Here is a 26,077-nt window from a genome sequence, read left to right on the forward strand (position 1 = left end):
GACTAGGAGAGATTCTGGGAATAAAGAGGCTAATTCAGTTGGGATGGGTCACCCCCTGAGCTCTTTTTCTTTTCTGCTGCTTGGTGACCATCACATAGGATCACCACCAAGGCTCTTGAAGCAAAGGGCAGAAGTACACTCAGTCTCAGGTACATTCTTAAAACCACTTTGACTGCCTGTCTCTAGAGTTCTCTCGTGTGGCAGAAGAAATTCCTGCTTTGTTTACACCAAACTCTGATACTCGCAGCCAGTGGATTTTCCAAACTATCAATTTCCCTTTGTTCCAAATGAACAGAAGCCTGAACCTTCCAGAAACTGCTGCCTTTCCTCTTCCTCCCTTCCCTTGCAGGACTTCTCCCAGATCTTATCTCCACAGGGCAAGGAGGGGCCACATACCTTGTGATCTTGAATATCCTCAGGAGCCGCACACATCTCAACACAGAGATGCCCAACGGGGACATGACCTTGGTCTCCACCAGGATGGTCTCTAGGATGCCTCCACACACAATGAAGCAATCAAAGCGGTTGAAGAGGGACACGAAATAGGCCTGCAGGCCCAGGCTGTACATCTTCAGTAGCATCTCGGCAGTGAACATGGCCAGTAGGGCCTTATTGGCTGTGTCTGGGGAGTCCCCCAAAGCAGAAAGAACCAAGCGGGGATGGGGCAGGAGAAGCAACAAAGTGGTCATTCCCGTCACCATGAGAACAGAACCCCTATCTACAAGGCATCCACTCCTCCCCCAGCTTCCCATCAGAGCAGGGCAAGTGGAGCCAAGCTGGAGAGAGAGGGAGCCATCAGGAAAGCATGGTGTGTGCTGGGAAGCTGCTATGTCCTGAAGGCTCTGTATGCACTCTCTTTCCTTGGTGCCCAGCCCAAGAAACGAGAGGCAAAGAAGGCCACTGACATGCCAGGCTCAACCTGTCTGAGCCTGCCCTCTGCTCCCTGAGGCCATCTGCCTCCCAGGGCTCTGGAGGGCAGTCCCCAGCCTGCAGGGCTGCATGGCTTCCTAGAAGGGAAGGCCAAGGGCATCCTCCCCACTGCCTGAGAGGACAAGTCCTCGGGCTCAGATCTGTGTTTTACACCTTCTGCCCTTTTGCACATTTTACCCCTGCCTAATGCCTGAGGCTGGGAAGTTGGCAGCTGAGGATCTGAGCTAGCCAAACAAGCTGTTGCTCATGTCCTTGTCACCACCTGGCCCCCACAGTGAGTTTGAGGACAGGCAGATGGTGTGAGCCCACTCAGGTGAGCCACGTCTGTTCCCACTGAGACTGGGCATTCTCCTGCAGGGCTTGTGAGCCGCCAGGTCCTCAGAGACTCCAGCGTGACCCCTGCCCAGAGCCAAAGCCACGGGTTGCTTCTCTGTCACCCGGCTGTCTAGGATAGGGCCCCTCCCTGGGACTCGGAGCTGCTAGCAAGAGTAATGGGGCAGAGCTAGGAATGTCACTTACCTTGGACTTCTGTGAGCCAGTGGGGCTGGTTGTAGTGCTCAGATGCGATGGTGAGTGTGTTGAGGAAGACCAGGAAGATTACAAGCCAGTAGAAGACATTTGACTTGACAGCAGCACGGCACTTTCTCCTGCAGAACCGATTCCACCGGCGCCAGTAGCGGCTGCAAAGGAAAGGTGGGAATGGCTGTACAATCATATTCTTCCCACCTGGCCATGCCACAGTGGCACAGCCTGGTGCCAAGGGGACACACTTTTTTTCCAGTTAACAAGGTTGCCCTACTGAGCCATTAGTGAGCCTTTTCCAGTCCTCAGTTCTGCCATCTGTGCAATGGAAATGTGATCAACCTCACAGGATTGTGATCAGTACTGATAAAATGCCATCAAACACATCTGCCTGGAGCTGAAGGTGCTCATCCGTGGAAATATCTTCTGCAACGGCACTGCTGGAAGCACCCTGAGTACCATGAGTAGCAGTAGTAAGGATAGGACCAGTAGTGTTTGTCATAAATCGGACATTTGCCCAGCACCCGTATTAGGTTCTTCCCAAGATGTCTCCCTGGCTCTTTAATGATTCTGCAAAGGAGGTGTTTTCCTGGTGTGGCAGTGAAGATAACCAAAGGCCATGGAGGAGAGATTCCTTGACTAATATTGGAGTGGCAGAAGCAGATATGGTCTCCCTGCTCCTGTCTCTGGCCCGTACTGCATGCTGCCTCCAGAGCAAAGGACAATAGGGGACAAAGATACCTGGCTTGCATGGGTTACAGACTCTTTTGAGAACCTGGAAGTTTATAACCTTTGTTCAAACACACACACATGTGCACCTTTTCAAAGGACTGCAGCTCATCCAAGGTCCACCAAGTATTCCCAGTCATGGACTATCAGCACCTTGGTCAGCGTTCAAACCTTTCCTTTGGAAACCTTAAGCCATCTCCCCGCAAAAGAAATCCTCCCAGTATCTGCACCTCAACATTAAGCAATGGAACCCAATTCTTTGGGAACTGGGCCATTTAAAAAATCCTCAGGGTGTTGTAATGTAAGATTAGGGCTACAAACCATGAAACTTGCCCCATTTTATCATTTGATGGCAAAAGATCGTAGGACTCATCCTGAATTCCACACTCTTTATAAAGAGAAAACATAGTTAGATTTGGAAAAGCAGCAGACCACACATTTAACAAGCACATGCTATATGGAGAAGTAGAGGGACGTGCAGGAGGAAGCCAGCACAAGGCTGTGCTGAGGACAGTGGCAGCTGGAAGGACCTGACAGGGTTTGATTACAGAACATCGAAACACCCAACAGAAACACTGCTCTGGTAGGAACAGCAGCACAAGTAGAACAGTGATGGGGAGTACTTTAGGATAAGCAGAGCAATTTTTGGAGCCAGAATCTGTGGGACCCTGAGCCAACCAGACGTATAGGGTGAAATGGAGAAGTATGGAAGGAGTTGCTGAAATTTCCAACACAGGGGATCCAGAAGAGTGACATAGTCAACCGATACAGGGTTGAGCAAGAGAAGTGTGCTCTGGGCTGGGCGGCAGCTGTGAGAAGGGATTTGCTTGGCTCTGCATTGGGCAGGAGGCGTAATTGTAAGAAATGTAGACAGGACTAACTGCTGGGGCAGAAAGGAACAGAGCCAAATCTTGAACTCTTTGTATTTTCCTATAAAACGTTTTCCAGTCTATACACTTCTCCAGTTAGGAAAGATGTGGTCCAAGCATTCAAATTCTCCAACATCAAACTGCAGCCCACAAGCGGGTTGCGAAAAATTATCCAGGGGGTCATTTCTGGCATTGAAGAATAGAATGGGAAATTTCCCAGCACATATTATATCACAAAGATACTGGTATTTTTTAAAAGGAGAGAGATTCTTTGCTAAGATAACTGTTCCAGCTGTGTGTGTGTGTGTGCGTGGAGCAGTACATGTGCATGAGCCTTCTGCTGCAGCGCAGTGAAACAGAGTAAGACCTTGCATCCCAGCAGAAGCACCTGAGTCCAGATCTCCGTACAAATGCACTCGAAGCAGACACAGGATCAGTTGTGGGAGTTAAATACTCTGTCCTTCCAAGCCTTACGCTTCTACTTCCGGAATGGATATCCCTCCAAAATCCCACACTCTAGGATCCCTGTAGCCACCTGTCAAGTTGCCTTTGGGGATAGCTTGGCCTCACCTGCATTCCTGTTGGATCTGTAGAAAATTCAGGTACCCAATATTTGCTGAAGTTGAGAAGAGGAAGGAGTACATGGAGAAAGGGATTCTTTCCTCCATACTGCAAGGAGGGCTCACAGCAGGGAGGGAAAGGAAGTGGTCACCTGGGTGATGTTCTCACCTGACCTGAGGGTCACGGGCTGTTTGGATGCCATTGCCAGTGAATACCAGGCATCAACAGCCTGGGGGAAATTCCCTAGCCAGAGGAAGCACCAGGTGATCAGGAGGCTACAGGCATTGAGAACGTTCATCACCTCCAGATATCTCACCCTCAACGACATTAAAGATGGGGGTGGGTGGGGATGTGAGAGGGGCAAAGGAGTGGGACAGAGTGGCAGGTACTGCATAGCAAGAGGTGATCCTCTGAGCTGAACAGTTTTATCTTGACAGAGGACTGCTCGGCTGTTTTCCTGTGAATATCGCCACTCATGTTGTAGAGAAACTTGGCAGGGTCATTTTTTTCCTGAAAAATGATTTTTTTTTAGGACAAACTTGTAATCTGCCATGAAGCAGCCCACATTGTAGTTACAAACACTCTGATAATGGCTATCTGGAGTCCCAAGCCGTCACCATAGCTGGCTTTCACCATGTGTAGGCTCTGCCTTGGAGTTAGCTACACTCCAAGGACTTGATATTGCTCTTCCCCTAGAGGCTGAGACTGGCGCAGCAGGTGCACGGCTACAAGTTCAGTCCTGCCACATGGCTCTGGCCCTGCTCTGCTGGGGTATCCCAGGGGAGTGACCCCAGAAGGGACTGCTCCCCGAAGCACAGTTAAGGTAGGGGGAGGTTGTTCCTACATAGGGCACTTTAGGGAGTCACGAGGATTTCAGGCTGGGGTAGGGGTGGGGGTGAGGGTGGGGTAATTACTACCCAGAGAAAGTATTTAAAGATAATTACACACCTCCCACTCTTCAAAATACAGCTTTGCTTGACAACTGGTTTCCTGGCAACACTTCCTACTGTATAATAAATGTAATGGTTTATTGTAACGTGTAAATTTATGTGTATGTTTACACGTGCACAGAGGATATAAAAATTAAATGATAAAATAGGGAGGAGAAATTTGCCTTCTATTCATGTGCCCTTCTCACTAACCAGAAGCCATTTACTCTAGAAACAGAAGCATCCCTGTGCACACAGAGAAGGAGGGAGGCAAATGGGTTCAATCCACTTCTCTGAACTTGGACACTCCTTTCTCCCAGCCCTGGGCCTTGCTTAGCATGGAAGGTCCTCCTAGCACTGGGGCTTGCTGCTTTCTTTGCTCTGTCCAGCTTGAAGGCTCAGCTTGAGCCCCAGCTTCCCCAGGAGATGCTTTCTAGTCTCTCCAGCACGTGGCACCCCCAACTGAAGTTACTTTTTGCAGCACTCATTTTAGTGGCATATTCACAAAGCCTGAACCAACACCTGCGATGGGTCAGGTGCTGGAGAGACCACAGTTCATACAGCAGGCAGAGTCCCTATGTGCAGAAAACCTGGACAAGGATCCCAAGCAGCAAGCAAGCTGTCACAATAGAAGATGCCACTCACAGGTGCCATGGGAATACTTGGAGATATCAGGAAAACTTTCCCATGCCCTTGGATTGCCTGATGCAGTAGCCACACACGTCAGGATCAAAGTCATCTGTTCCTGCCATGGTTCTTGCCTGACTAGTCAGATGATCAGGTCCATGAGAGAGAAGGGCGTATGTCACACTTCACTCTGGCTCATGGTACTCAGCGCAGCCCCATCTCACACACAACAGTGCCAAGTGGACTGGTTGGTGTGGCAATGGTGACAACAGAGATTTATGAGGCTTTAGAGGTTTGGGGGTGAGGATATGGCTGGGGACAGTGTTTCTCCAGGGGTTTGCATGGCTAGTCCCCACCCATGAGCATCTTGGACAGGGAGCGATAACAAAGCAGTTGACACCAAGGTTCTGTCCGGGGGCTGGAGGAAGTTTCTGTCTTCTCTTTAATGCAGTCAAGAACAAGCAACTCAGAAAGTCCTGTGATATAACTCTTTCATAAACAGTCATTTTTAAATGGGGTAACTATAAATTGGGCCTTGTTGGCCCTGGGCTGAAAGAGAAAAGGAGGCAATGGGAAGCACACATAACTGAACACTGCCTGATCTTAGCTCCCACGTGGCTCTGCTCTGTGTGTGTGTGTGTGTGTGTGTGTGTGTGTGTGTGTGTGGCCCAGACCCTAACCGGCCATTGATGAATGCACTGGTTTTCACATGGCTGTATTTATCACTTGTGCCATGAAAGGGTATAGCCTATTCTGAGTAGTGAGTCTCAGTTACTACATACTCCTTACTTAAGAGGCCTGGGTTATTGAGAAAAATCCCTACCATGGCCTTAATATAATAAGCCAATTAATCTGCTGAATTTGGCCTAAAAGCTCCATTTGATCATTTTGGTGCCATTTTCAAACTGTTGGCAGCCTTTGGCGTTAATTGGAATCTCTGGGATCTGAATTAGATGACTTTTCTGGACTGTTACAATTGCATGGCCTGATGCAGCAGCCAGAAGCAACATGTGACTGCTATGCATCAAGAAGCAGCCAGTTCAAGCTGAGATGTACTCTCTGAGCCAAATACGCATTGGATTTCAAAGACCCAGTTCAAAGCGTAAAACATTCATTAAGTTTTGTACATTCATTTCGTGTGGAAATAATAGTGTTATAAATATATTAGCTTAAATGTAAGTTATCCAGTCCTTTAAGATATGTTTTAACAGTTACTAGAAATGTTACGGAAAGAGAGAGTCACAGAGAGCGAGAAAGTATGCCTGCTATCCACTGCTCCACTACTCAGGTGACTCCAACATCTGGGGCCATGCCAGGATGAAAGCCAGGAGCTCCATCCAGATCTCTCATGTGAGTAGCAGGGACCCAACCATCTGAACCATCATTGCTGCCTTCCCGGGTGTTAGCAGGAAGCTGGGATTGGAAACCAGGCTCTCTAACATAGGACCAAGATATCGTCAGCAGCATCTTAACTGCTTTGCCAAATGCTTGCCCTTAGAAAACCATGAGTATCTACACTGGCAGAAGTGTGTTTCTATGCACAGGCACTACTCTCATGTTCTCGTTCTCTGTGCTCAGACACAACAGCTGTGCAGAAACAGGCAGAGCCTTGCCACCAGCTGTTGTGGTGAACAGCAGCAGGGCTCCTGGGCATGAATTCTAACTTAGCTGGACATGAAACATGTGACTCCTGGCCTCTCTGATGCTCAGTCTCCTCACTTGAAAGGAGCTTAATGAGAGCAACTAGGAATAAGCGTTTCGGGCAAACAGGTCTTCACATTTTTGCTGATTTACAACTGGGGGTTGCAGAAGGAGGAACCCTTCCCAGTGTGAGAGAGCGTGGTTGAATGGCTGGTCTATGGCAGGCTCCAACAGGTTCTCAAAGCCCAGGAAGCGGTGACCCCTGTGGCAGAGCAGCCCTGCCTCTGCATTTGATCTAGCAGGTTTCATCCTGGGCTGAGGGTGACACTGGTGATGAGAAGGAAATAGGAGCCATGAGCTAGCACTCACCTGAATTTTGACTTGGAGATCCGGTGGCTGAAAAGAAAAAAGGATGCATTAGCAAAGGATGAACCCAGACTCTTTTCCATCTCAGACATCTCAGCTGAAAGTAATGTCCCCCGCAGGAATACACCATGGACATTCAAACAACTTCACAGAGAAAGCACACCATTTGTGCATCTGCACATGATGACTGTGGGCTGGGACAGCTCAGTGGGCATCATTTGGGCACAGGCAACCCTCTCACCATGCCCTCAGATGACCCAGGGACTCCCCAGCCAGTCCTGTGAGGTCAAGCTGGGAAGAGCTGCATCTGAGGAAAAGCCACAGAGCAAGGGAAGACCTCTTCAAAGATAAAAAGGACATGATGGCAGAATTGATAGGGACCACTCCAGCAGGTTCAGTGCAGTCTCCATTGCTGCCCGCCAAAGCATGACCAAGGCTGGCTTAGGAAGTGACAACGAGAAAAACGAGCATCTGGTGATGGGGGGAGGGGGTCATAGTTGTAGCCACCCTAGAGCTGCAAACGGGCCTGAAGGAGAAAGCCAGAATGCTGGGGGCCCTGAAGCCAACCTGATGTACATCCATGGGGCCTTCCAAGTAGAAGGCTGAACCTTCATAGAGGCTCTGAGCAAGAGCATTTGAATGCAAAAATGTGAAGGCATGTGTTGGCTTCACTTGGTGCTCAGATAAAGGCACTGGCACTGCGCAGTGACAACATTCATAAGGCCAAGCAAGATGGGGAGGAAGGGCTGGGGAAGAAAGTCACAGCGAAGGGGAGATGTGGGCAGGAAGAGGAAGGAAGACGGGCACGTTGGGGAGCTCAGCTGAACTGTGACAAACCTGTCTTGTCCCAAGGCAGCATACAGCAAGCTGGCTTGTGTAGCCAGCAAACACCAAGCCCTCATGTTTGTTTTTTTTTTTTTTTTTTTTTTAAATTAAAGCAGAAGATGTGACAGGTGAGGTAATTATATCTCTGGGGCATGGAGGATCAGAGCCAAGAATCCTTAGCTAATAACCTTTTCCCACCCCCAAACACTGCCTGCCAGGCCTGCAGGGTTTAATCACTTGCAAACAAAGCATGTGGGCGGTCCCAGAGCCAGGGGCAGCATTTTTATTTAGAGTCACAGCCTATGGGGGAGTGGTTCTCTGCTGCTTAATTGGGTGATAGGGAACGGGGTTCCCCTCTTTGCTGGGGCCCTGCTGAGCACGGGGCCTTCTGCATCCTGCCCAGGCTCCTCCTGGGTCACATGGCTCCCCTAGCTGCTCTGCAGAGGCCAGAATGACAGCTTTGTCTCTGCCTTGTAAGCCGGACCAGGCCCTCAGGACCTTGTCTCCCAGCTGTCTCCGCAAGGTGCCTTTCACAAGTGGCCAACAAGTAAAAGTGGATTTTTAAAAGCTTCCCTTGTGCCTAAAGATGAGCATGCGTATTCTCTCAGGAAACAAATGGGATCTGAGTCTACAGGAGGGTCACGGTGGAAGGGTAGCCTTAGTTCAAGCATGCTCAGGGGCCGCGGGTACCTGCTTGTCATCTGGCATGTCTGGGACAAGTCCTTAGTATGGGAAGACCAGCAACATTGACTCACTGGGCTCGAAACACACATGCCTTTTTATGACTGGCACGGACTACACTGCCACTTGAGACACCCAGATGTCAGGCTGGAGTGCTTGGCTTCAACTCCCAGCCCACTCTGAATGCATGTGCTTCCTCTCTCACCCACTTCTAACGTCTCTGCAAGAGCAGGAGAGACTACCGGTTCCTCCCAGCCCCTGTGGGACACACACAGCTTGCTCCAAGGAGTTCTTGGCTTTGTGCATCCCTCGGACTAGTGAAGCCCCCTCCTCATCCTGTGCCCATGAGGGTTCTGCAGAACACATAGAGGAGATAAAATTAATGATGAACATATGAAACCATCAGAAGAGCCCCACTGGGTTAGACCCAGAGTTCATTCTGCCCAAGATTCTTTCTCCATCCAGGCTTCCAAGACTAAACTGGAAGGCCAAGATATTCTCCCCTGTTGTTGAGATTTGAAATTAGAGACAAACCCACAACTTTCTTGTTGGGGGGAGCAGAGCATAGTTAGTCAATTTGCATCTGTCATTGTTTAACAAATACTTGAACTTCTTGGGATCTATTATGTTTTCAGGCTTTCCTCTAAGAGTAATGAGCACCATATGATTACTACCTGCTGTGTGAAATAGTATTTCTGTGAATTGGCCCAAATTTGCCTTTAACATAAATCAGATGGCACTGCAGTCAACATCCACGTAGGCAGCTGTCTGACTCAGCCCCTATACTCCACAGCTCCATTGCCAGCCACCCTGTGACTGCCAGGAAGGGCACATCCTGCACCTGTCACTGCCCAGCACTGGGTGCTGAGTGGTCCCTCATCTCCAGCCAGGGTCTGCTTTTCTGTTACCCACTTGCTCCTTTCCCAAACCTCCCCAGGTCCTTCTGATTACACCCTTCCTAGACTCCAACACTCACTCAACACTTACCTGCTGGTACCAGCAGGGGTCTATGGTCATGTCAAGGCAACCCTCAACACCACACAGACTCCCACATCCCCTGGTCCTCTGCAATGCCTGCACTCCTGGAACCTGTGCCCCTGGCTCATCCTTGCTGTTGGTCCTGAGCACCCCCAGGCTTCAGAATCTGCCCAGTCTGCTGAACTGTGTGGCTGATGTCAGTTGCCACCAGAGCCTCCATGCTGGGCAGCAATCAAACTCAGTGTAGTGGCTTTTGTGCTCCTGTAACCCCTAACTCTGCTCTTCTGGGATGAGATGACTGCTGTTGTTCAGTCTTGAGGCCCACATTCTCTTCAGAGCCAAAGGGGACCCTTGGGCACCTTGAGGACCCCTAGTAGGCAGTCTCAAGCTGCAAGATGCAGATAAAATCTTACATGGAAGCCCAATGACTCAGAGAGAGGAACAGAGCTGCCTTCAGTGGTAGCCTGGCCCGTACCCTCCCATTGAGAGCATGTGGAAACCAAAGCCAGACCAGCCCCACAGCTTCCCTGGGGGTAGGGGTTGGGCCTTAGAGCATGGCACCCACACAGGATGTGTTCCTCTTTTAGTTCTTCAAAGCAGCTCTTTCCCATCCTGCCCCACAGCCTCTTCTGTACTCAACCCTCCCCTGTTACATTTACTTGTCCTCCTTAACGCTAATCCCAATCCATAATCCCCTAATCACTAGTTGAGTGTCACTTCCCATTAAGTGGGAAACTCCAAAGATGTCATGGCTATTTTCCCTATGGCCAGGGATCCCCACTGCCTAGCACCCGGCTGGACATTCTACGGATGAATGGACAACCATAAAGGCACTTCAGAAAGGTGGCAGAAAATGGAATCAAAAGATAAATGCATAGTGGTGTTCCAAACTTTTAAAATCCATGAACATGAGACTTTTCAAAAAGTTCTAAAAAAAACCCACATATGATAGACCCAGGTTCAATTGGCTAACCTCTCCTTGCAAGCACTGGAATCTCATATGGGAGCCAATTTATATCCTGACCCTAGCACACTCCCTCCACACTAGGGACTACCACTCCCTGGGCCTTTTGAGTGTCTGGAAGTCTTCATTATGCCCTCATCATGTTACACAAGACTCTGAACTTGTACACGCTGGTCTCTGACCACCTCCTTGTCTCGCCCCTTCGACTATTCTCATGCTGTGTCTCTCACAACCCTACCCCATCGCGGTTTGGAGCAGGGAGATGAAGAAAGACCACGATTTATGAAGAACACATTAGAATTCTGGCACTGTACTGGGTATTTTGTGTGCACGGAGTAGATGTATTCGTGGAGTATGCATTGGGGTACTAGAAAGCATTTCTGCAGGGCTCTGAAGCCTGGGGAATCCATGCTCCAAGGAAATGACAGACAGGCTAGGCATTGCCAGCTTCCCTCTTCAGCAGATGAGCCTCACACTCTCAAGTGACTTCCTACTGCTAGCTCCCGCATGCCCCGTGGTGTGCCACCTGGGCCATGCCCCAAAGCCAGAGTCCTGGGGTCCTTGAAGGTCTACTCTGTAACCCTGCTCTCAGTGGCAAGACAAGAAAAAAGGTCTAGAACTTATTGACGTCGAAGGTTTTCTAATGTCCTCCCACAGTGTTGCTGTCTGGAGCCCACTTCCAGACACTCTAGTGCTTGTTTTATATGATTCCAAAAAGAAGAGAAGAGGGGGAAGGCTTGGACTGCTGCTTAAAAATGTAATTAGCATCGTATTTTAACAACATTGTGACAATAATTGCTTCCCAACAACGCTGAGAAATCTGCAGTGCAGACTCCCTGGTGCCACTGTCAGAGTAAGTGATCCTGCTGTTTCCTGTGCTGGAAACAGAGGCTGCAAGGGCTAGTCTGTTCCCTAGTCTTGCCTCCCCTTCCCCTGCAGTGGTAAGGCAGCCATGCTATGGCCACTCTTGCCCTGGGCAGACTGACTCACAGCACGCCTTCTTAAGGCTGAGGTTGGCCCAGGTTATTGAGTCATTTCAGAGGTGGAGTGGTGGAAAGAGGGTGGTAAGATAAGCAATGGTTCCCTTTGGGAAGCAACTGAAAAAATTCCATTTCCGGGTGGCAGTTCCTGCTTAGGGCCTCCTGTTGACAGTTCTTGCCTGTGACCAGCATGAGTTTACAGTCATACCTTAGGGCAACCAGAAAAGTAGGTAGCATGTGTCCAAGAGGACCCTGAAGGGTAGCAGGCTTCATGTTCAGGGTGATTTGCAGAGTCTGTTTTCTGAAACCCTGATAGCTACACCTGCAGTTTGCTTATTTTTAGCAGTTAAACCATCTCCCCTTCATTTTGTGGGGAGGAGATGTTTCATAGGGATGATATGTTTTAACACTTGCAGTTGTGAGAACTCATGTGGGAGTTGTTCCTACTGCCACTCGCCCTGAGCCTCCACACTCAGCCCACCTCTAGCCCAAAGCCAGCTCACAAAAACCAGAGATTTGGATTCAACAAGCAAAAGGAAGATGGGAACTTCTAAGTGTGGTCTTTGGTTAGAGGAGGGACTGGCCTCACTCTAAGCTAAGCACAGGTGAATTCTTCATGGATTCAAAGTGACATTTGAGGCACTTCTGTGCCCCCTTATTTAGGAGGATAACTAAATGTTTTACACAAGGACCAAAATGCTTTCATTGCTAAAGGTATTTTCTTACCTGTTTTTGCTGTATTTCTTAGTCATCGATTGATCATAATACAAGGAGTAGCATGGTGAAGAAGGGAGGGACTGGACAGAAACAGACCTTAGAGGCCCTCTTCACATTCTGTATGGCTCTGATATGATGGAAAAGAAGCTCCAAATTCAAGAGCCAGCCATCGGAACAAGTGCTGTGCTGAAGACTGACCTCATTTTAAGATTACACTATACTCAGCCTCAGGGCCACCTTTATCACCCGGGTTCTCTTCTCCCACACCGTTCAACTACCTGAACTGTAGCTGGCTTCTTGCTGCTAGCTCTAGTTTCTACTCCACTTCGTGATGAGCCAACCCATTCAGACTGAAGGACCCCGCTTCCCAGCCCACCTCCCAAGAAATGCCCCAGCCCCCCGACTCGCCGTGCCTACTCACGCCAGCCTGGCCCCACAGTTTTCTCCCTCGATGTCACCTCCAGCCACGTTTTCAGTGTTGACAGATTCCGTCTCACTTGTGGGCATGCTCACTGCAAGAGGCAAAGGGATGCGGAGCCAGATGTGGAGAGTGAGGAGAAAAGAAGGAAGAGAATAGTGTTAGTTCACAGCACACACAGTCCTGAGCCTGACTGTAACTTGGAAGGAAGGAACCTGGGCAAGCCACAGGCCCATCTGTGGCCTTGAGCCCTGGCCAGGTTCTCACTTTCTTTGACTGTCACACCTGCTGCTGGTCTGGGGAATGATGTGCTGCCAAGCACACTGCAAACTAGTGGCATGGTGGAAAGACATTTGGTGACCATTTTACTTTGTAGGGCCCATCCTGGAAAACATTGACCATTCAATGCTTCTGCTCCCCTTTAACCCAAAGGTTCCAGAGGAGCTGCAGAAGCATTTCCATTGGCATCCACTGTTCTGCTGAGAACAGAGCTCCCTTGAGAAGGCTTTTTCTCCCCTGCATCTTCTGACCTGTCAGCTCCAAGGAGTTCCATCCCCAATACTCAGGCTTGTGTGTGGAACGGACTTGTGTTGCTGCATGCACAGACCAGCAGGTGGATCTGGAGAAGTCCCCTCTCCTGTCGTGTACACAGGGTCCTGGGTCAAGCACCTCTAGGACTGTATCTTAACTAGACAGCTTGTTGGGAACAACCATTAGTAAAGTCACCTATTGAGGTTCTAACTAGCATTGTGGACATTAGGAATGCAGGACGATAAGTGCACAATGCATAAAATCAAACCAAATCTGTACATGGCTTGAAGACCACCTGCAGGGATGCTCTCTGCTCTTCCAGCAACCCTGATGGTCCCATCTCAACAGGTTGACATGGGACAGAAGCAAATGAAATGATTTAGTTCTTGCCTCTTCTCTGGCCAGCTCTGGACTAGATTTCGTCAGGGATTCTCTGGTTTAGAATCCAGTTTTGTGGCAACTAGTTTTCCTATTATGATGACTTTTCTCCTAAAGAAAAGTTCAACTCAAAGGAATCTTCATTTTCTACCACTCTTTCATGATATAAATTTCTTAGTTTTGCCAACTCTTGTTCTTTAAAGTGGACATGACATCATACACCTTGGTTCAGCTCTCCTTCCAAAACAGAATGCTTCATGTGACTGAGGGAATCACTAGATCACAACAGAATGTGAAGCTAGTGAGGTTGTGACTTCAGATGACAAGTCCCTATGCAGCTGCCACAGCCCAGGAAAAGACTTCTTCTGGTTGTATGGATAATGTGGGTGGATGTGGATTTCTCCCAGTTTTCTTTTAGGGGAAGACAAACCAGGTGGGTGAGAAGAGACCCATGTCAAGAACACAGAGCTTACAAATAGAAAGCACAGAACTTACTATCTACATGGCTGAACATGAAAAACCTCTCCAAACTAGGACTCTCATTCAATAGAGTCAGATAAGAAGACAGCTGGACATTCTAATAGAAGTTGAGAGCTGGATGGACTTTGAAAATTGCCCAGGTCTAGTCTGTCCCCCTCACTTAACAAAAGAGGACAGTGAGGCCTTGAGAAGGGATGTGATATCTGACATTATACAATGTGCTAGGGTAGGGCTGAGATGGGGCAAATGTCTGTTATCTGTACTATCCTTGTTACTCCCCACGCTACACCCTCGGTCAGAACAAGGGTCTTAACATCAAAGCAGTTTCCAGGAACATCATAGTGGGTAGTGAGTTAGTTGTTAAGCAATGGTGTTGGATTTAACAGTGTTTATATGAATTTTGTGTCCCAAGGTTTGAAGGAGCTGGTGAGACTTTGGGTTGGATTCAGCACTGGTAAGTAGAGAACAGACTTTTAGAGCTCAACAGGGCCCCAGGGCAATCCAAACTAAGGCAGAAGTCACAAAACTGAAGAATCTCTGGTCTTTCAATGTGTCTGTCTCCAACTACCCCTGACCTAAAGTTCTTGTAACTCCCCAGCATTATTTTAAAGGGCAGAGAGCCCATGGAGAGTCCCTTACGTAGGCAGTGGACAGTTAGATGGTGATGGAGTTAGGTTTAGAAAGACAACCAAACAGGTGTGGGCAAGCCTGGGTATTAGGAGAAGATACATTATCTTCCAAATCAAGGCACAGGCCACACTGGCATAGAGTTGCATTAATAGTACCCCCGATCTTGGACTGTACTACTCAAAGAAAGGGTTCCTCAAGGAAAGCTGTTGCTGAGTAACCCACCTGATTTATGCCTAGGAATAGGCCCTGAACGGGACATGTAAGACTCACAAAAACAGAATCACCACATGACAAGTCATCAAGAGAAATGCCCTCCCCTCCAGCCTCGTAGGAACGCACACACATTCACACACATAGAGCACAGGGAAGCATTACCATGGGTCTCTGTGGAGTGACTAAACCAAGCAAACTTCCCTTTCTTCTGGGCAAGCAAGCCCGCCGGAGTGCCTCCTTTCACAGACAAGATGGTCAGTGTCAAGAACCAGGAACAAGACATCAATAGAGAACATGCAGTCAGCCACGGGTAAAAGAAAGAAACAAGGAACTCAGCTTTCACATACGACATTCATTTTCATCTCCAAAATTAAATCAAAAAAAAATTTTTTTTTTTTAAAAAAGCAATAAACAAAACATGTAAGAAAACATAACAAAATGGAACCAAAACCCCAAATTACACAAACTAACAACACAGAACAAGTAATGGATCCTGGGGGGAGAAGGAGTTATTCCAGCAGACTTTGGTCTAGATCTAAAGACCGAGTTTGAAGGATCCTAAAAGGGACTGCCACATGTCCTGGGCAAAGACTAATGGTTAAAGTCAAATCATAACATTAGTATCCCTCTTCTTCCCTCCCCGATGGCCAGATGGGACATTGAAAATGCTCCACCATTAGTAAATCCAGGAGCTCCCTCACCACTCAGAAATGGATGACATCCCTTACAGGAGGGAAAGCAGACCACTGAGCTACCTGCCCCTCTCCGTCCAGCTCAGTCATCAAACTGGACTCATCAAAGCCCCATCCCATGCATCGGATTCAAAAACTGCATTTCCTGCTTCTGAGCAGCTTAAAGGAGCAAAGCAGATGTCAGCTTGTCTGTCACTGATTTTTTTTTTTTTGAGGAGGTATGCAAATAAGAGAGAACAGCTGGGTCTAGGCTTTAGTTGAAGAGGAGGGTGCTAAGGAGGTAGAAAATGATTATATCTGCATAGGAGAGAGGAAGGGCTTCATGTTCTGTGCTTGACTGAGTAATGGATGCTAGCTAACTCCTTGTAAGCAGTTTTCCCATTTTTTTTTTTTTTTGGATAAGGTGAGGATTAACAAGCACTAACTTTCTAAGGCCACCACAGAAGGTACTGCCAATTAGTGATGGGCATAGAATAATCATAGCAATAAATGGGAAGATGGTTTCCATGCACTGAAGCCCAGTGTCTGCCCTCCTGAGAAATGGATGAGTGGCCCATCAGTTCTAAGAAAGGGTAATAAGGTCAACACCTTGTTTTAGGTGTTTAATTTCATGCTCTGTTCAAATTATGTTCAACATCATTTATTACTGTGAATTCTGAAAACTGCCTTTTGACAGAAGAGCAAGGCTTATGAGGAAGAAACTTCAAATAGCTCACGGAAAATAAAATTGAGAGATTAATTTATTTGGATGCAATAGTACTGGAAATCCATACATATTACGGGGCTTCAAAAATTTCTTGAAAAATACGAATTCTGAAAAAACTTAATGGATTTCAAAATATCCTGGCACACAAATGAATTTATCCTTTAAGGCCCCTTTTATTTTTCAAGTAACTTTTGAAATAACTGTGTATTTTTAACCAATGTACAAGATCATATGTCAGACACACTCATCTTTAAAATCCAAAAAGTGGGATAAGCTGAAACTTTACAATCAGGATCCTATTTATAAACATCTTACAAATACTGTGTGCATAAACACTGAGCATCAGGAGCTGCAACGAACGACCTAGTTCATGTTTTTCTTCTAGAGAAAGGTGTGTCTCATTTAGAATGACAACAGTCCCTGAAACGAGCATCTCACAAGTGTTGTCTAGTTTTGGAGATGTGACAGGGTAAACACAGGGCTGCCAGTTGTTGAACTTTCTGTCTGTACCTGTTGTGGTCTGAGAGAACAGAGATCTGATCAATGACAGAGAGCTGAGAGCATTCAGGCTTTCTATCAAATACTGTGTTTCTAACAAATACTGTGTAGTTTCTGGCTTGAACACAGTGTCCCATCTTGTCCAATTTTGGAATGAACAGCTTAATAACTTTTAAGCCAACAGAAAGAGGCTACTAAGCACACAACTAGCTAATACGCAGTGGAATTGGATTGAAGTAGATTTTCATGTGGGCAAAGTTGATGGCCACCCACGGGGAAAGCGATTTGAAGAGCTTATACAGAGCTCTGGTATCCACAGTACTGTTCTTTTGGGCCAGAACATACATCTAAAGATTCTTGGCTGAAATAAAAATGACCCATCTGAAAGGGGCAGTACGTTACCACACTAGTGCCTGTTCATTTGTGGTAGCTTGTCCCATAGCACAGAATGGTAGAAATGGATTGGGTTCCTTTTATGAAGCCATTAGATGGCAGCCTTTGTGGTCAATCCTTTAAAGAAAACCTCTAAGAAATGGAATATCCAAATTTCTCAAACTTTAGACTCATGAATGTTAGATTTTTAATCCATGGATGAGACAGAAATAAAGCCCCCATTCAAATAAAATGCTGGAGTTTAAGGCAGAAAGACAGGCAAGAAACCAGATCCCTGAGGGCTCCTTTGCACTAAAGGCAACTTACTCCAATATCCTTGGCAGGGACCTGCTGTGTGTCCATCTGCAGACAGCAACACTATGGCATAGCCTCTGTAACACACACTGTGCCTTACTGTTGAATAGATTTGGAGAGGGGCATGCTGGGGTAGAAAGCTAAAGGGGGGCTTGTTTTCTTATTTCCTAACTTCACTATCACCAGCTATGAAATGTGGGTCTTCAGACACACCTGACTCTCAGTATCTGTTGAGAAGATTGCAGAGGAAATTGAGATTTTTTTCCAAAAGTAGCTGAACATGGATACTGTCAGGGGTGGACAGCATCGGTGTCAACAATGGCTGCAACAAGGTGTGGAGAGGCTATCTTGTCTACAATTGACAACATCCTCGAATGATTCCTTTCGTTTCTACCCAACACCTACTCTTCTGGCCACTGTTGCTTGGATGGTGCTTTTTCAGACTATTTCTACATCTCCAGTGAGGTTCGTTGTTCTTGTCTAAGAGCTGGCGGTGTCTCCACTGATTTCCATGGAGAATAGTTGTAGGGACTGTGGGGAAATGATAAAAAGTCATCTTCCCTGCAGGATCATGTGGAAACTGGTAATCACATCCATCATGTTGGGAAGAAGCCCTCAGCCAGAGACACGATGAAGGTTGGAAAATCCTCTGAGAACTCACTCATTGAAATTCAGAAGTTGGACATCAAGCACAGTGGTGCTTCCCAAGGCTGGTTGCTTGGATCAGCTGTGTGTGTCAGGCTTTCTGCAGCTGAGGTCAAGGGGAAGCAGAAGGCTGTGGTATATTGCTCCTCATTTTTCCCTACAGGAAGTGAACTTTATAAAACTAACAAATGTCTCTCGACAATTCCTTATACAGCTTCCAACAAGTCTTCCAGTGGTCAAAAATGCTCCCAGCTGTGCTGGTATGTTCACATTTGTATTCCAGAGAGATTAGATCTCATTTAGCCATCAGCAAGCCACTGTGATACGTATGTCCAAAGATGACCACAGCCATCTGCATGACTAGAAATGAAATCACGTAGGATTCTCACAAAGGTTTGAGAATCAGAACAAATTACTAGGGTGGCTTAGGAATAAATCTGCAATGGAACCAAAAAAATCTTGGTGTTTCTTCCTTTACTCCCATTTGTGGTTCAGATGAGAGGTGTGGAAAGCCATATGTGCATATGAGGGCTCTAGCCTTGCTCCGCCTCTGATCTGTCTATGCATGAACAGCTGATCCCTCAGAGCAGGGCTCCATGTGATAATGAAGCAATCTGGACAGCCTTCAGTCACAGCTCTGACTTTGTGCCACAGATGGGCTTTGTGATATCCTAACGATATTATCAGTTGCTCTGGCTGGCTTCTCATTAGATGGCCTCAGATAAATGCCCAGCCTTTATTCAGAGTGTAGACGGTAGCCCATTTCCCCAAGGTCAAAGAACTCATCAACTGCTGTCAATCTTTTACCTCCTTCCATTGGGAGAAGGCTGATATGTCAGGGCCAGATGTCTTGGGCAGTAGCTGAATGAGCTGAAGGCAGTTCTCATCCAATCTGAACTTCTCCAGTGTGGTAGGATGCCATTGGGGCCCAAAGGGCTGCATCCTGGGTCAGCCAGCCTGCTGGGATCCAATTGCTCAGGCTGCCATGCACTACAGGATGGAACTGAATAATTTATTCTGTCATTTACTTGGCTGGATGACTATTTTTATTCTATTTCTTTGCCTTGGAGTGATATAATTAATATTTATATGCTCAAAGTACTAATCGAGTTGTTGCTAACAAGCAAAAGTGTTCTTAATTCCATGGCTCACTGACTAACCTAGTACCCCAAACTCCTTGCCATCCTTACGCCCTGAGTAGAAATGCATCTGCTGAGGTCGTAACCCCTGCCCCTCCCCTGGATCTCAAAGTGTAGCCATATGTGGAAATAGGATCTTTCAAATGCAATTAAATTAAATCAAGGTCATGTGGGTGGGCTTGAATCCCATACTACCGTGTTCTTATTAAGAAGAAATGTGGACACAAAGATAGGCAGAGGAAGACTGAGTAAAACTACAGAAGGAAGTTGGCCACCTACAGGCTGAGAGGACTGGTCCAGACCTGATCCCTTCCTCACAGCCCTCATGAACCGCTCTGCTTTCCAGTCTCCAGACAGTGATAATTCAGTCACTGTGGCATGTGCTTACACAGCTCCTACTATGACATTCCTCTTTCCCTTATTCCCTGGTAATTCCTGCACAAATTTTCCAACTAGTAAGCTGGACCTCTGTAAGGTCCCTTGAGTGTGCCATCTTTCTTTGAACCTGTGGGGGTTCTGTGTGGCACCACAGATTTTTGCCTTCTCTGCAGAGTGCCTGTTCACTTCCAGGGTTAACATATGTGGCCAAACTCTGAGATAAGTAGGCAGAGCAGGCGGTCGAGACCCCAGCAGATGAATTATAAGGGAGCCATAATGCAACCCATAATGGATAGTAAGGAGCCAAATCCAGGTGGCCATCAGTTTTTGTAAATAAAGTTTTATTGGCACATAACTATGACCATTTGGTTATGTATCATCTATGATCACTTTCCTACTACAGCAATAAAGCAAAAAAAAAAAAAGCTGTTGGAGGGACTCAATGTGGCCTGTGGAGCCAAACATATATCCATTCGTGATACATTCAAATTTCATACATGCTTGGAGCCAATTCCAGTCAGTGGCAGCCCCCTGAGTGCCTAAACCCTGAGGTATGTAACCATGACTCATGATTCATCTTCTGTTTCACCTTCTCCCAGCTATGTGATCCTGAGTAAGTTATACAGCCTTTATTCACCTAGCTTTTCATCATCTGTTAAGAAGATTCATAGTTAGTTATTTCAAGAGCTCTTGGTAAAGATTGAGGGAATTAACACAGACCAAAGAACTTGGCAAAGTGGTAGCTGCTATTAATATTATAAATACCTGTATCTATTGCAAATCATTTTTGATGGTTTTTCTTCTAGCTTGTTGTTGTTTTACAACTATTAGGTTTGACTCTGAGTAAACTGGAACTTTCTAAAGCCAGAGACGTTGTCTTGGAATTTCTTGGACTCCTTTTGTGATGCCAGTACATGGGAAGCCCACTTCCTGTCTTCTACAGTATCTCCCGTCCACACTGGCCTCTATCTTGCTCCACCCTTCTTACCACGCTCTGCACCAAAGGCTGCCTTTGCTTGGACTTCCTGCTGTGGTGGGCGAATGGGAGAACTGGCAAAATTCCCATGTGTGGCAACTGCAGAGAAGGGTGAGGATGGGAAAATCCTCCCTGGGTTGGGGCAGAATGGCCAGAGCAGGCTACATGTCTGGTCACATGACTATCGGCATAGCTGTGTTCTCTGATTCTAGAACCAGCTCCCTCCCCTTGTCCCTTTGCTGACTTCCTTAAACCTGCCTCTAACTTTCAGTACACTTTCTTTAAACCATCTGGTTTAAGAGTACCCTGTCTTCTAGGAGGATCCTGATGAATGTATCTCTGTGGTGTAGGTAAGGAGGTTATTCTTATCCCTCTGTGCAGGTGAAAGCTGCTGAATGGTACAGAATGGTTGGTTGTGAGCCCAAGCCAGACACATCAGGCAAACTCTGGAATAACTGTGTTCAAGTCAGGGCTTGCAGGCTGACTTGCTGTCAAGAACTGTGCATGCAGGTGAGGTGGTATTGTGGTAGAATGGAACAGAATATTCTGGGTGTGGTGACTGTGGGAACAATGACACATTCCATCTGCATCTGATTCAAGTCTGCCTTGCAGAAAGACTTATTTACCACATAGAGTCTCCAATGCAGGAAGGGACTCTTCAGAGGTCTGCGGCTAACTCAGTCTGAGGCAGCTCTAAGTGCTGTAAGCACAGGAAACTCTAAATTAGCCCTTGCCTCAGCCCTAAGCCAGATAGCTTTGTAGGGTCATGGGGTCAATCTGGATCTCACTTTTTCCACTTCTTCCATGGGTCAACTGAAGCGGATGAGAGGAGTGGCAAACAGAGAAATAAGTTGACAGCAATGACAAGAGCGGACAAGAGCAGGCAAGGTGGTCGTAAGGCCCTGGCAGCCTGCCCAAGTTGAATAGGGCCATCAGCTTCCACAGCCTTCCCCAAACTTCCTGCCAGCCAAGGCACAGCTTGGCTTCTTCCACATGAGCAATTAAACTCTGGTTGATTTTAAGCCATCAGAAAATAAATATAAAACAGGATTAAATATTAAGGAGCCATGCAAAGTAGCCTTATTAAAAAAGGACGAGAGAAGCAAGATGTGCCATCATCATCATCGTTATTACTGCAATAAACCAGAAGGAAACAGAAATGCCTGTCCTTGATCTGCAGCCATAACCGAGAGACGAAAAGCAGGCTGTGGTGATCTCAGCAGGACACAAACATCCAGCGCTTCCAAGCAGAAAATTTCTCTCTACCTTCACAGCACCACGGAGTTGGGCCACCTTGGTCCCTGCTAGAAGCCTGAGGGTCCCAGGCAGGGTCAGAAGAAAGAACTCACTTGCAACTCCATGGCACATACACATCCCTGTCCCTATGTGAGGGTTGCTTGGGAGGTATGGGACTTTCGCAGACCCTTGGGAATTTTGGGATCACACGAGAAGGGTGGAACATGCCAGATGGAAGACCTGGCTCCCCTTCAGATTGGGGATGAGACCAGGGATCTTCTAGACCTACAGAATTGCAGCCTATGTGTACAGGCTCCTTTGGGAAAGTATTCCCCTTAGGTTCAAAAAATGCTTCAGCTTGAAATTGTTTCTACTGGTTCCTAAGTGGTCCCTTATGAGCTATGCTATGATATGAAGAGTGTCTTTGCCCCTAACCTCTCTCTACTCCCGGTCAATGGCATCTAATGCATTTTAAGCATTGTCCCTTCGGGGGCATAAGAGCAAAACCAATCATTTCCATCTTTCATAGAAATCATCCATTCTATCTCAGCTCCTCTTTCATGAACTTTACATACAGTAATTGGCTGAACTTTGGAGGGCAGTGTTGCATGTTTCCATTCAATGCACAAGGAAACTGAGGCTTAGAGAAAGACGCATGCAGTTCAGAGTCAGAGCTGGAATTTACACAGCTCTGATGCCCAATCCATGCTCTTAGGTACTATGTATTTTGGACAAATCTATAAAACCATCCCTAATCCAGACAGCTAGCCAGCCCTGAGGGATGTGCTAGGCCAAGAAGAAGAGGAGCAGGGCTGGAAAGACAGGTGGAAGATACCTGGTACAGGACCCTGCCCAAGTCTTCTGGGAAGGGAAGGGCAGGCAGTATGCAGAGATCCCACTGACTCTGGATCAAGGGGGCTAGAATTTAGATCCTAGCTCTGGAAGCCAGGTGACCCAGGACATGTTACTCTCCTGGGAGTGGAGAGCTCAGTAGGACTTGCACTGTTTAGCCAGAAAGAGTTCTTGAAGAAGATCAGACAGCCCTGCATTTTGCAGGTAGTGCTGTTCAGGTCGTGAGAACTCGACAGGGCCACACAATGAGCGCATGGTAGAGTTGTGTACCTCCTTCCACCTCTCCCACTTGCTATTGCCCGTCATTAGAGAGAAGAGCACCCTGGATGTGCAGGAGCCCCAGGCTGCCTCTTTGCTGCCCTATTCACGTGTGCTCCTCTGTGAAACAAGCACCCCTACCTCAGCAGAGTCTCAGATTCATCTTCCTTTCCAGCAGGCAATGAAGCCACTGCTTTAAATTTTAAGGCTGCCACTGGGAAAGCTGCTTTATGGGCAGTGAGTCATTTTAGCTCCAACCCCATGGTGCCTGTTCTGCCCCACCAGCTCATGAGCTCGAGGGTAGCTGTCAGAATATCAACCAGTTGCCCCCTTCTGTGGCCAGACCCTTAGTTCACCAATCACCCTGTTAGCTGCTTTCCCTTCTTCCTTTGCTTCTTTTGCTCCCCTTTGACCCGTGTGCATGGAGTCCTTGCTGAGAATAAATGACACCTTCCCTCGAAATGTCCTTCAGCAGGACAGTGTCCTGCATCTTGAGGACTGCTCTTCTCCTAGGTATCCCCTCGACCTGGCTCAGTAGCCTGACCCCCACTCCTGGGAGGGGAAGAGCCTCAAAGGCATGCTGTAGGGTATACAGAGTACAGTTGAACTATACAACCCAAACAAACTGAGATGGCTTAATTTATGACACTCCAGATAGGCAACCTTATCCCCATCTTCACATATTTGAAGGCTTTCCCAGAGTAGCTCAAGGAATAGGCACCAAAGAAGGAGAACTGGAGAGGGAACCACTTCCCAAACAGCCCAAGCATCTGAATAGATCAGGAGGAACTCGCAAGCATTCACTCCCAAGCCAAGGCTCATGGCAGATTTGAAGGACGTTTAAGATGTTCACTGCCTTGCAAAAAATCAGCTGTTTCGCAGCAAAGGGGTACTGCACTGTGCTGGAATGCCAAGTGGCCCATGCTGCTGAGGGAGGTGGGAGGGGACTCCAGGCAGAGTGGGGGTAGGGTACAGAGCTATAACTTCCGGCCCTACCAGCACTACTCAAGTGTCATGTGGGCTAGACTTGAAAGGAGTCTGGCTCAGCATCAGATCCTCAGTCACATCCCAGTCTTTGGCTGTAATGTCTTCCAAGGCCTTATGAAGTGTGGCCTCATTTTGGCAACTCTCCTTCCTGCTCATTTGCATTTCTGCCCAGCCCTTGCCCTCCAATCCAGGGGCTTGGCCTGACTCTGCGGCTCCAGAATATGCCATCCATAAGTTGGCTTCAACACCATCTTGACTGGGGCCCACTGCATAAGGAGGCCAGCAGATGGCACTGGGGGTCTCTGCTCTGCTGCCCCCTGCTTGGAATCCCTCAGGCTCTGCCACTCATATGGGTCTTTCCTACCGTCCCAGCTCTGCCTCCCTCATGTAGACCTATGCAGGGTTCCAGAATGCCTCTTCCAACCATTAGTTTCGTGTCTGTGCTGTGTTGTATAGGACTCACCCACAAGGCTATTCAAAAAAGTCGTGAGAATATGGAAGTAAAAACAATGTCACTTAAGTGAAAAAAAAAGTTTTTGGAATCCATGAATTGCTTTTCTCCTCATAATACATGGTTTCCACGAACTTTTGGAGACCCCTTTTGCACACAGTTTCTTAACATGTGTTGTTAAAGCACTTGCATGCCCTTGGCCCTTGCAGCCAGCTCTGCCCTACACAACTGCTCAGGACGGCCTCAGAAGACATAAGGCTTCCCCAGCCCCCACCTCTGACTTGGATGGCTTCAGTGCTGCTGTCTTGCTATTCCAGGCACCTGTTGCCAGTCCAAGCTGGCCTCTCTGGGAGGCACTGCACTGCAGCCCCCCAGAAGCACTCTGCAAACAGAGGCTGTCTGGCAGCTCACATCTAGTTCTGCTTTCTTTTGCTTCTTCCCCATTCCTCTCTTAGAGATGGACAGGCAAGAAGCAGCGCCTCCAGGACAGGCTTCAGAGTCACTACTGTCTCATTCCTTTGCTTTGAAGCTGGCTCTGCAACATGCACCTTCAGCCTCCAACCACGAGTTCCGCCCTCCCTCCCATGCTATTTCTGGAAACAGCCATGGTAAGCCTAATGGAGGGCAGCAGGTGCTCACACCCACAGCAGCCAGGAGACTCTGAGCCAAACATGGAGAGAAAGAACCCAGTCCATGCCAGCTCTGCCAGGGAACCAAATTTGGTTTCCTGCAGCCGGTGTCCTCATTATCCTGTAGAACCTTCCTCCCCTCACTGAATCTGAATCAAAGGATCCTCCAGCCTCCATGTCTACCCCCCACACTGATCTTAGAAATCCTTGGTGACTTCTCAGGAGTGCTGGGCTTACTGGAGAGGCTGACTGTTCCTCCTTTAGAAGAGAAAGATGGCTTTTGGAACCTAGAGGAATGAGGACCACCAATTTCAACAGCCAAAGGTCTTGCCTGACAGCAAGGAGGAATGCTAAAATTCATGAAGCTGGCTTTCCACAGGAGTCCGACCTTGGGCTCACCTGGGTCCTGCTGCCTGGGGTTCCCTGCTAACTCTCTGTCACCTGCCTCCATCAGAGCCTCCCATTCTGTGAGGATTTGCACTATCGCTCCAGTGGTCTGAGAAACACAGCAGGAAGGTGCTGCTTTTACAATTGAGTTTTGCTGTAGCCATGGGGATACAGACAGGTCCTTCCTGTGGGAAGGTGAGTGTGGAACGTATGTACTGTGTGGTGAGTGGGTGTTGGCGGGACCATTGCTGAGTTGAGGCGGCCTTGGACATGGTCAAGCAACTCTACTGTTATGCAGGAGTCATGTCTAGCTGGGTAGGCACCTGAACAGGTCTGAAGATGGAATTTGCCGGACTTGAGGAAAGCGGAACAAGATGGCAGCTGAGTCTGAAGCCTAGTATTGCAGTGAGAGTATAACGGAAGTGACCCAGAATGGGTATCAGCAGTGAGGAGAAGAGAAGGGGGGCTGCCTTCATTCAGGGGTCAGAGTATGCAGAGAGGGCAACTCCACATGGGAGAGGCAGGAATCCAATCTTCTCAACGTTGGCCTACTGACTGGGAAAGCATATTTAGTGTGGATAGTTCAG

The 26,077-nt window shown here is 47.7% G+C and overlaps 1 protein-coding gene across 13 annotated transcripts in view; it reads right to left on the minus strand.

Moving 5' to 3' along the window:
• The window catches only part of CACNA1C (calcium voltage-gated channel subunit alpha1 C), a 656,633-nt gene that overhangs the window by 103,217 nt on the left and 527,339 nt on the right, over positions 1-26,077 (minus strand). For 8 of the 13 annotated variants that reach the window (XM_058656024.1, XM_058656022.1, XM_058656023.1 and 5 more), the window contains exons 10-13: positions 12,741-12,831; positions 7,178-7,204; positions 1,450-1,610; positions 397-622 (exon numbers count right to left, since the gene is read on the minus strand). In XM_058656024.1, coding sequence (XP_058512007.1) covers positions 397-622; positions 1,450-1,610; positions 7,178-7,204; positions 12,741-12,831 — 505 coding nt within the window. Of the gene's footprint in view, positions 1-396; positions 623-1,449; positions 1,611-7,177; positions 7,205-12,740; positions 12,832-15,131; positions 15,207-26,077 lie in introns of all 13 variants that reach the window. The other 5 variants (XM_058656021.1, XM_058656028.1, XM_058656026.1 and 2 more) reach the window with 1 other exon arrangement.

The sequence above is a fragment of the Ochotona princeps genome, chromosome 27 (genome assembly GCF_030435755.1).
Source record: "Ochotona princeps isolate mOchPri1 chromosome 27, mOchPri1.hap1, whole genome shotgun sequence".
NCBI lineage: Eukaryota > Metazoa > Chordata > Mammalia > Lagomorpha > Ochotonidae > Ochotona > Ochotona princeps.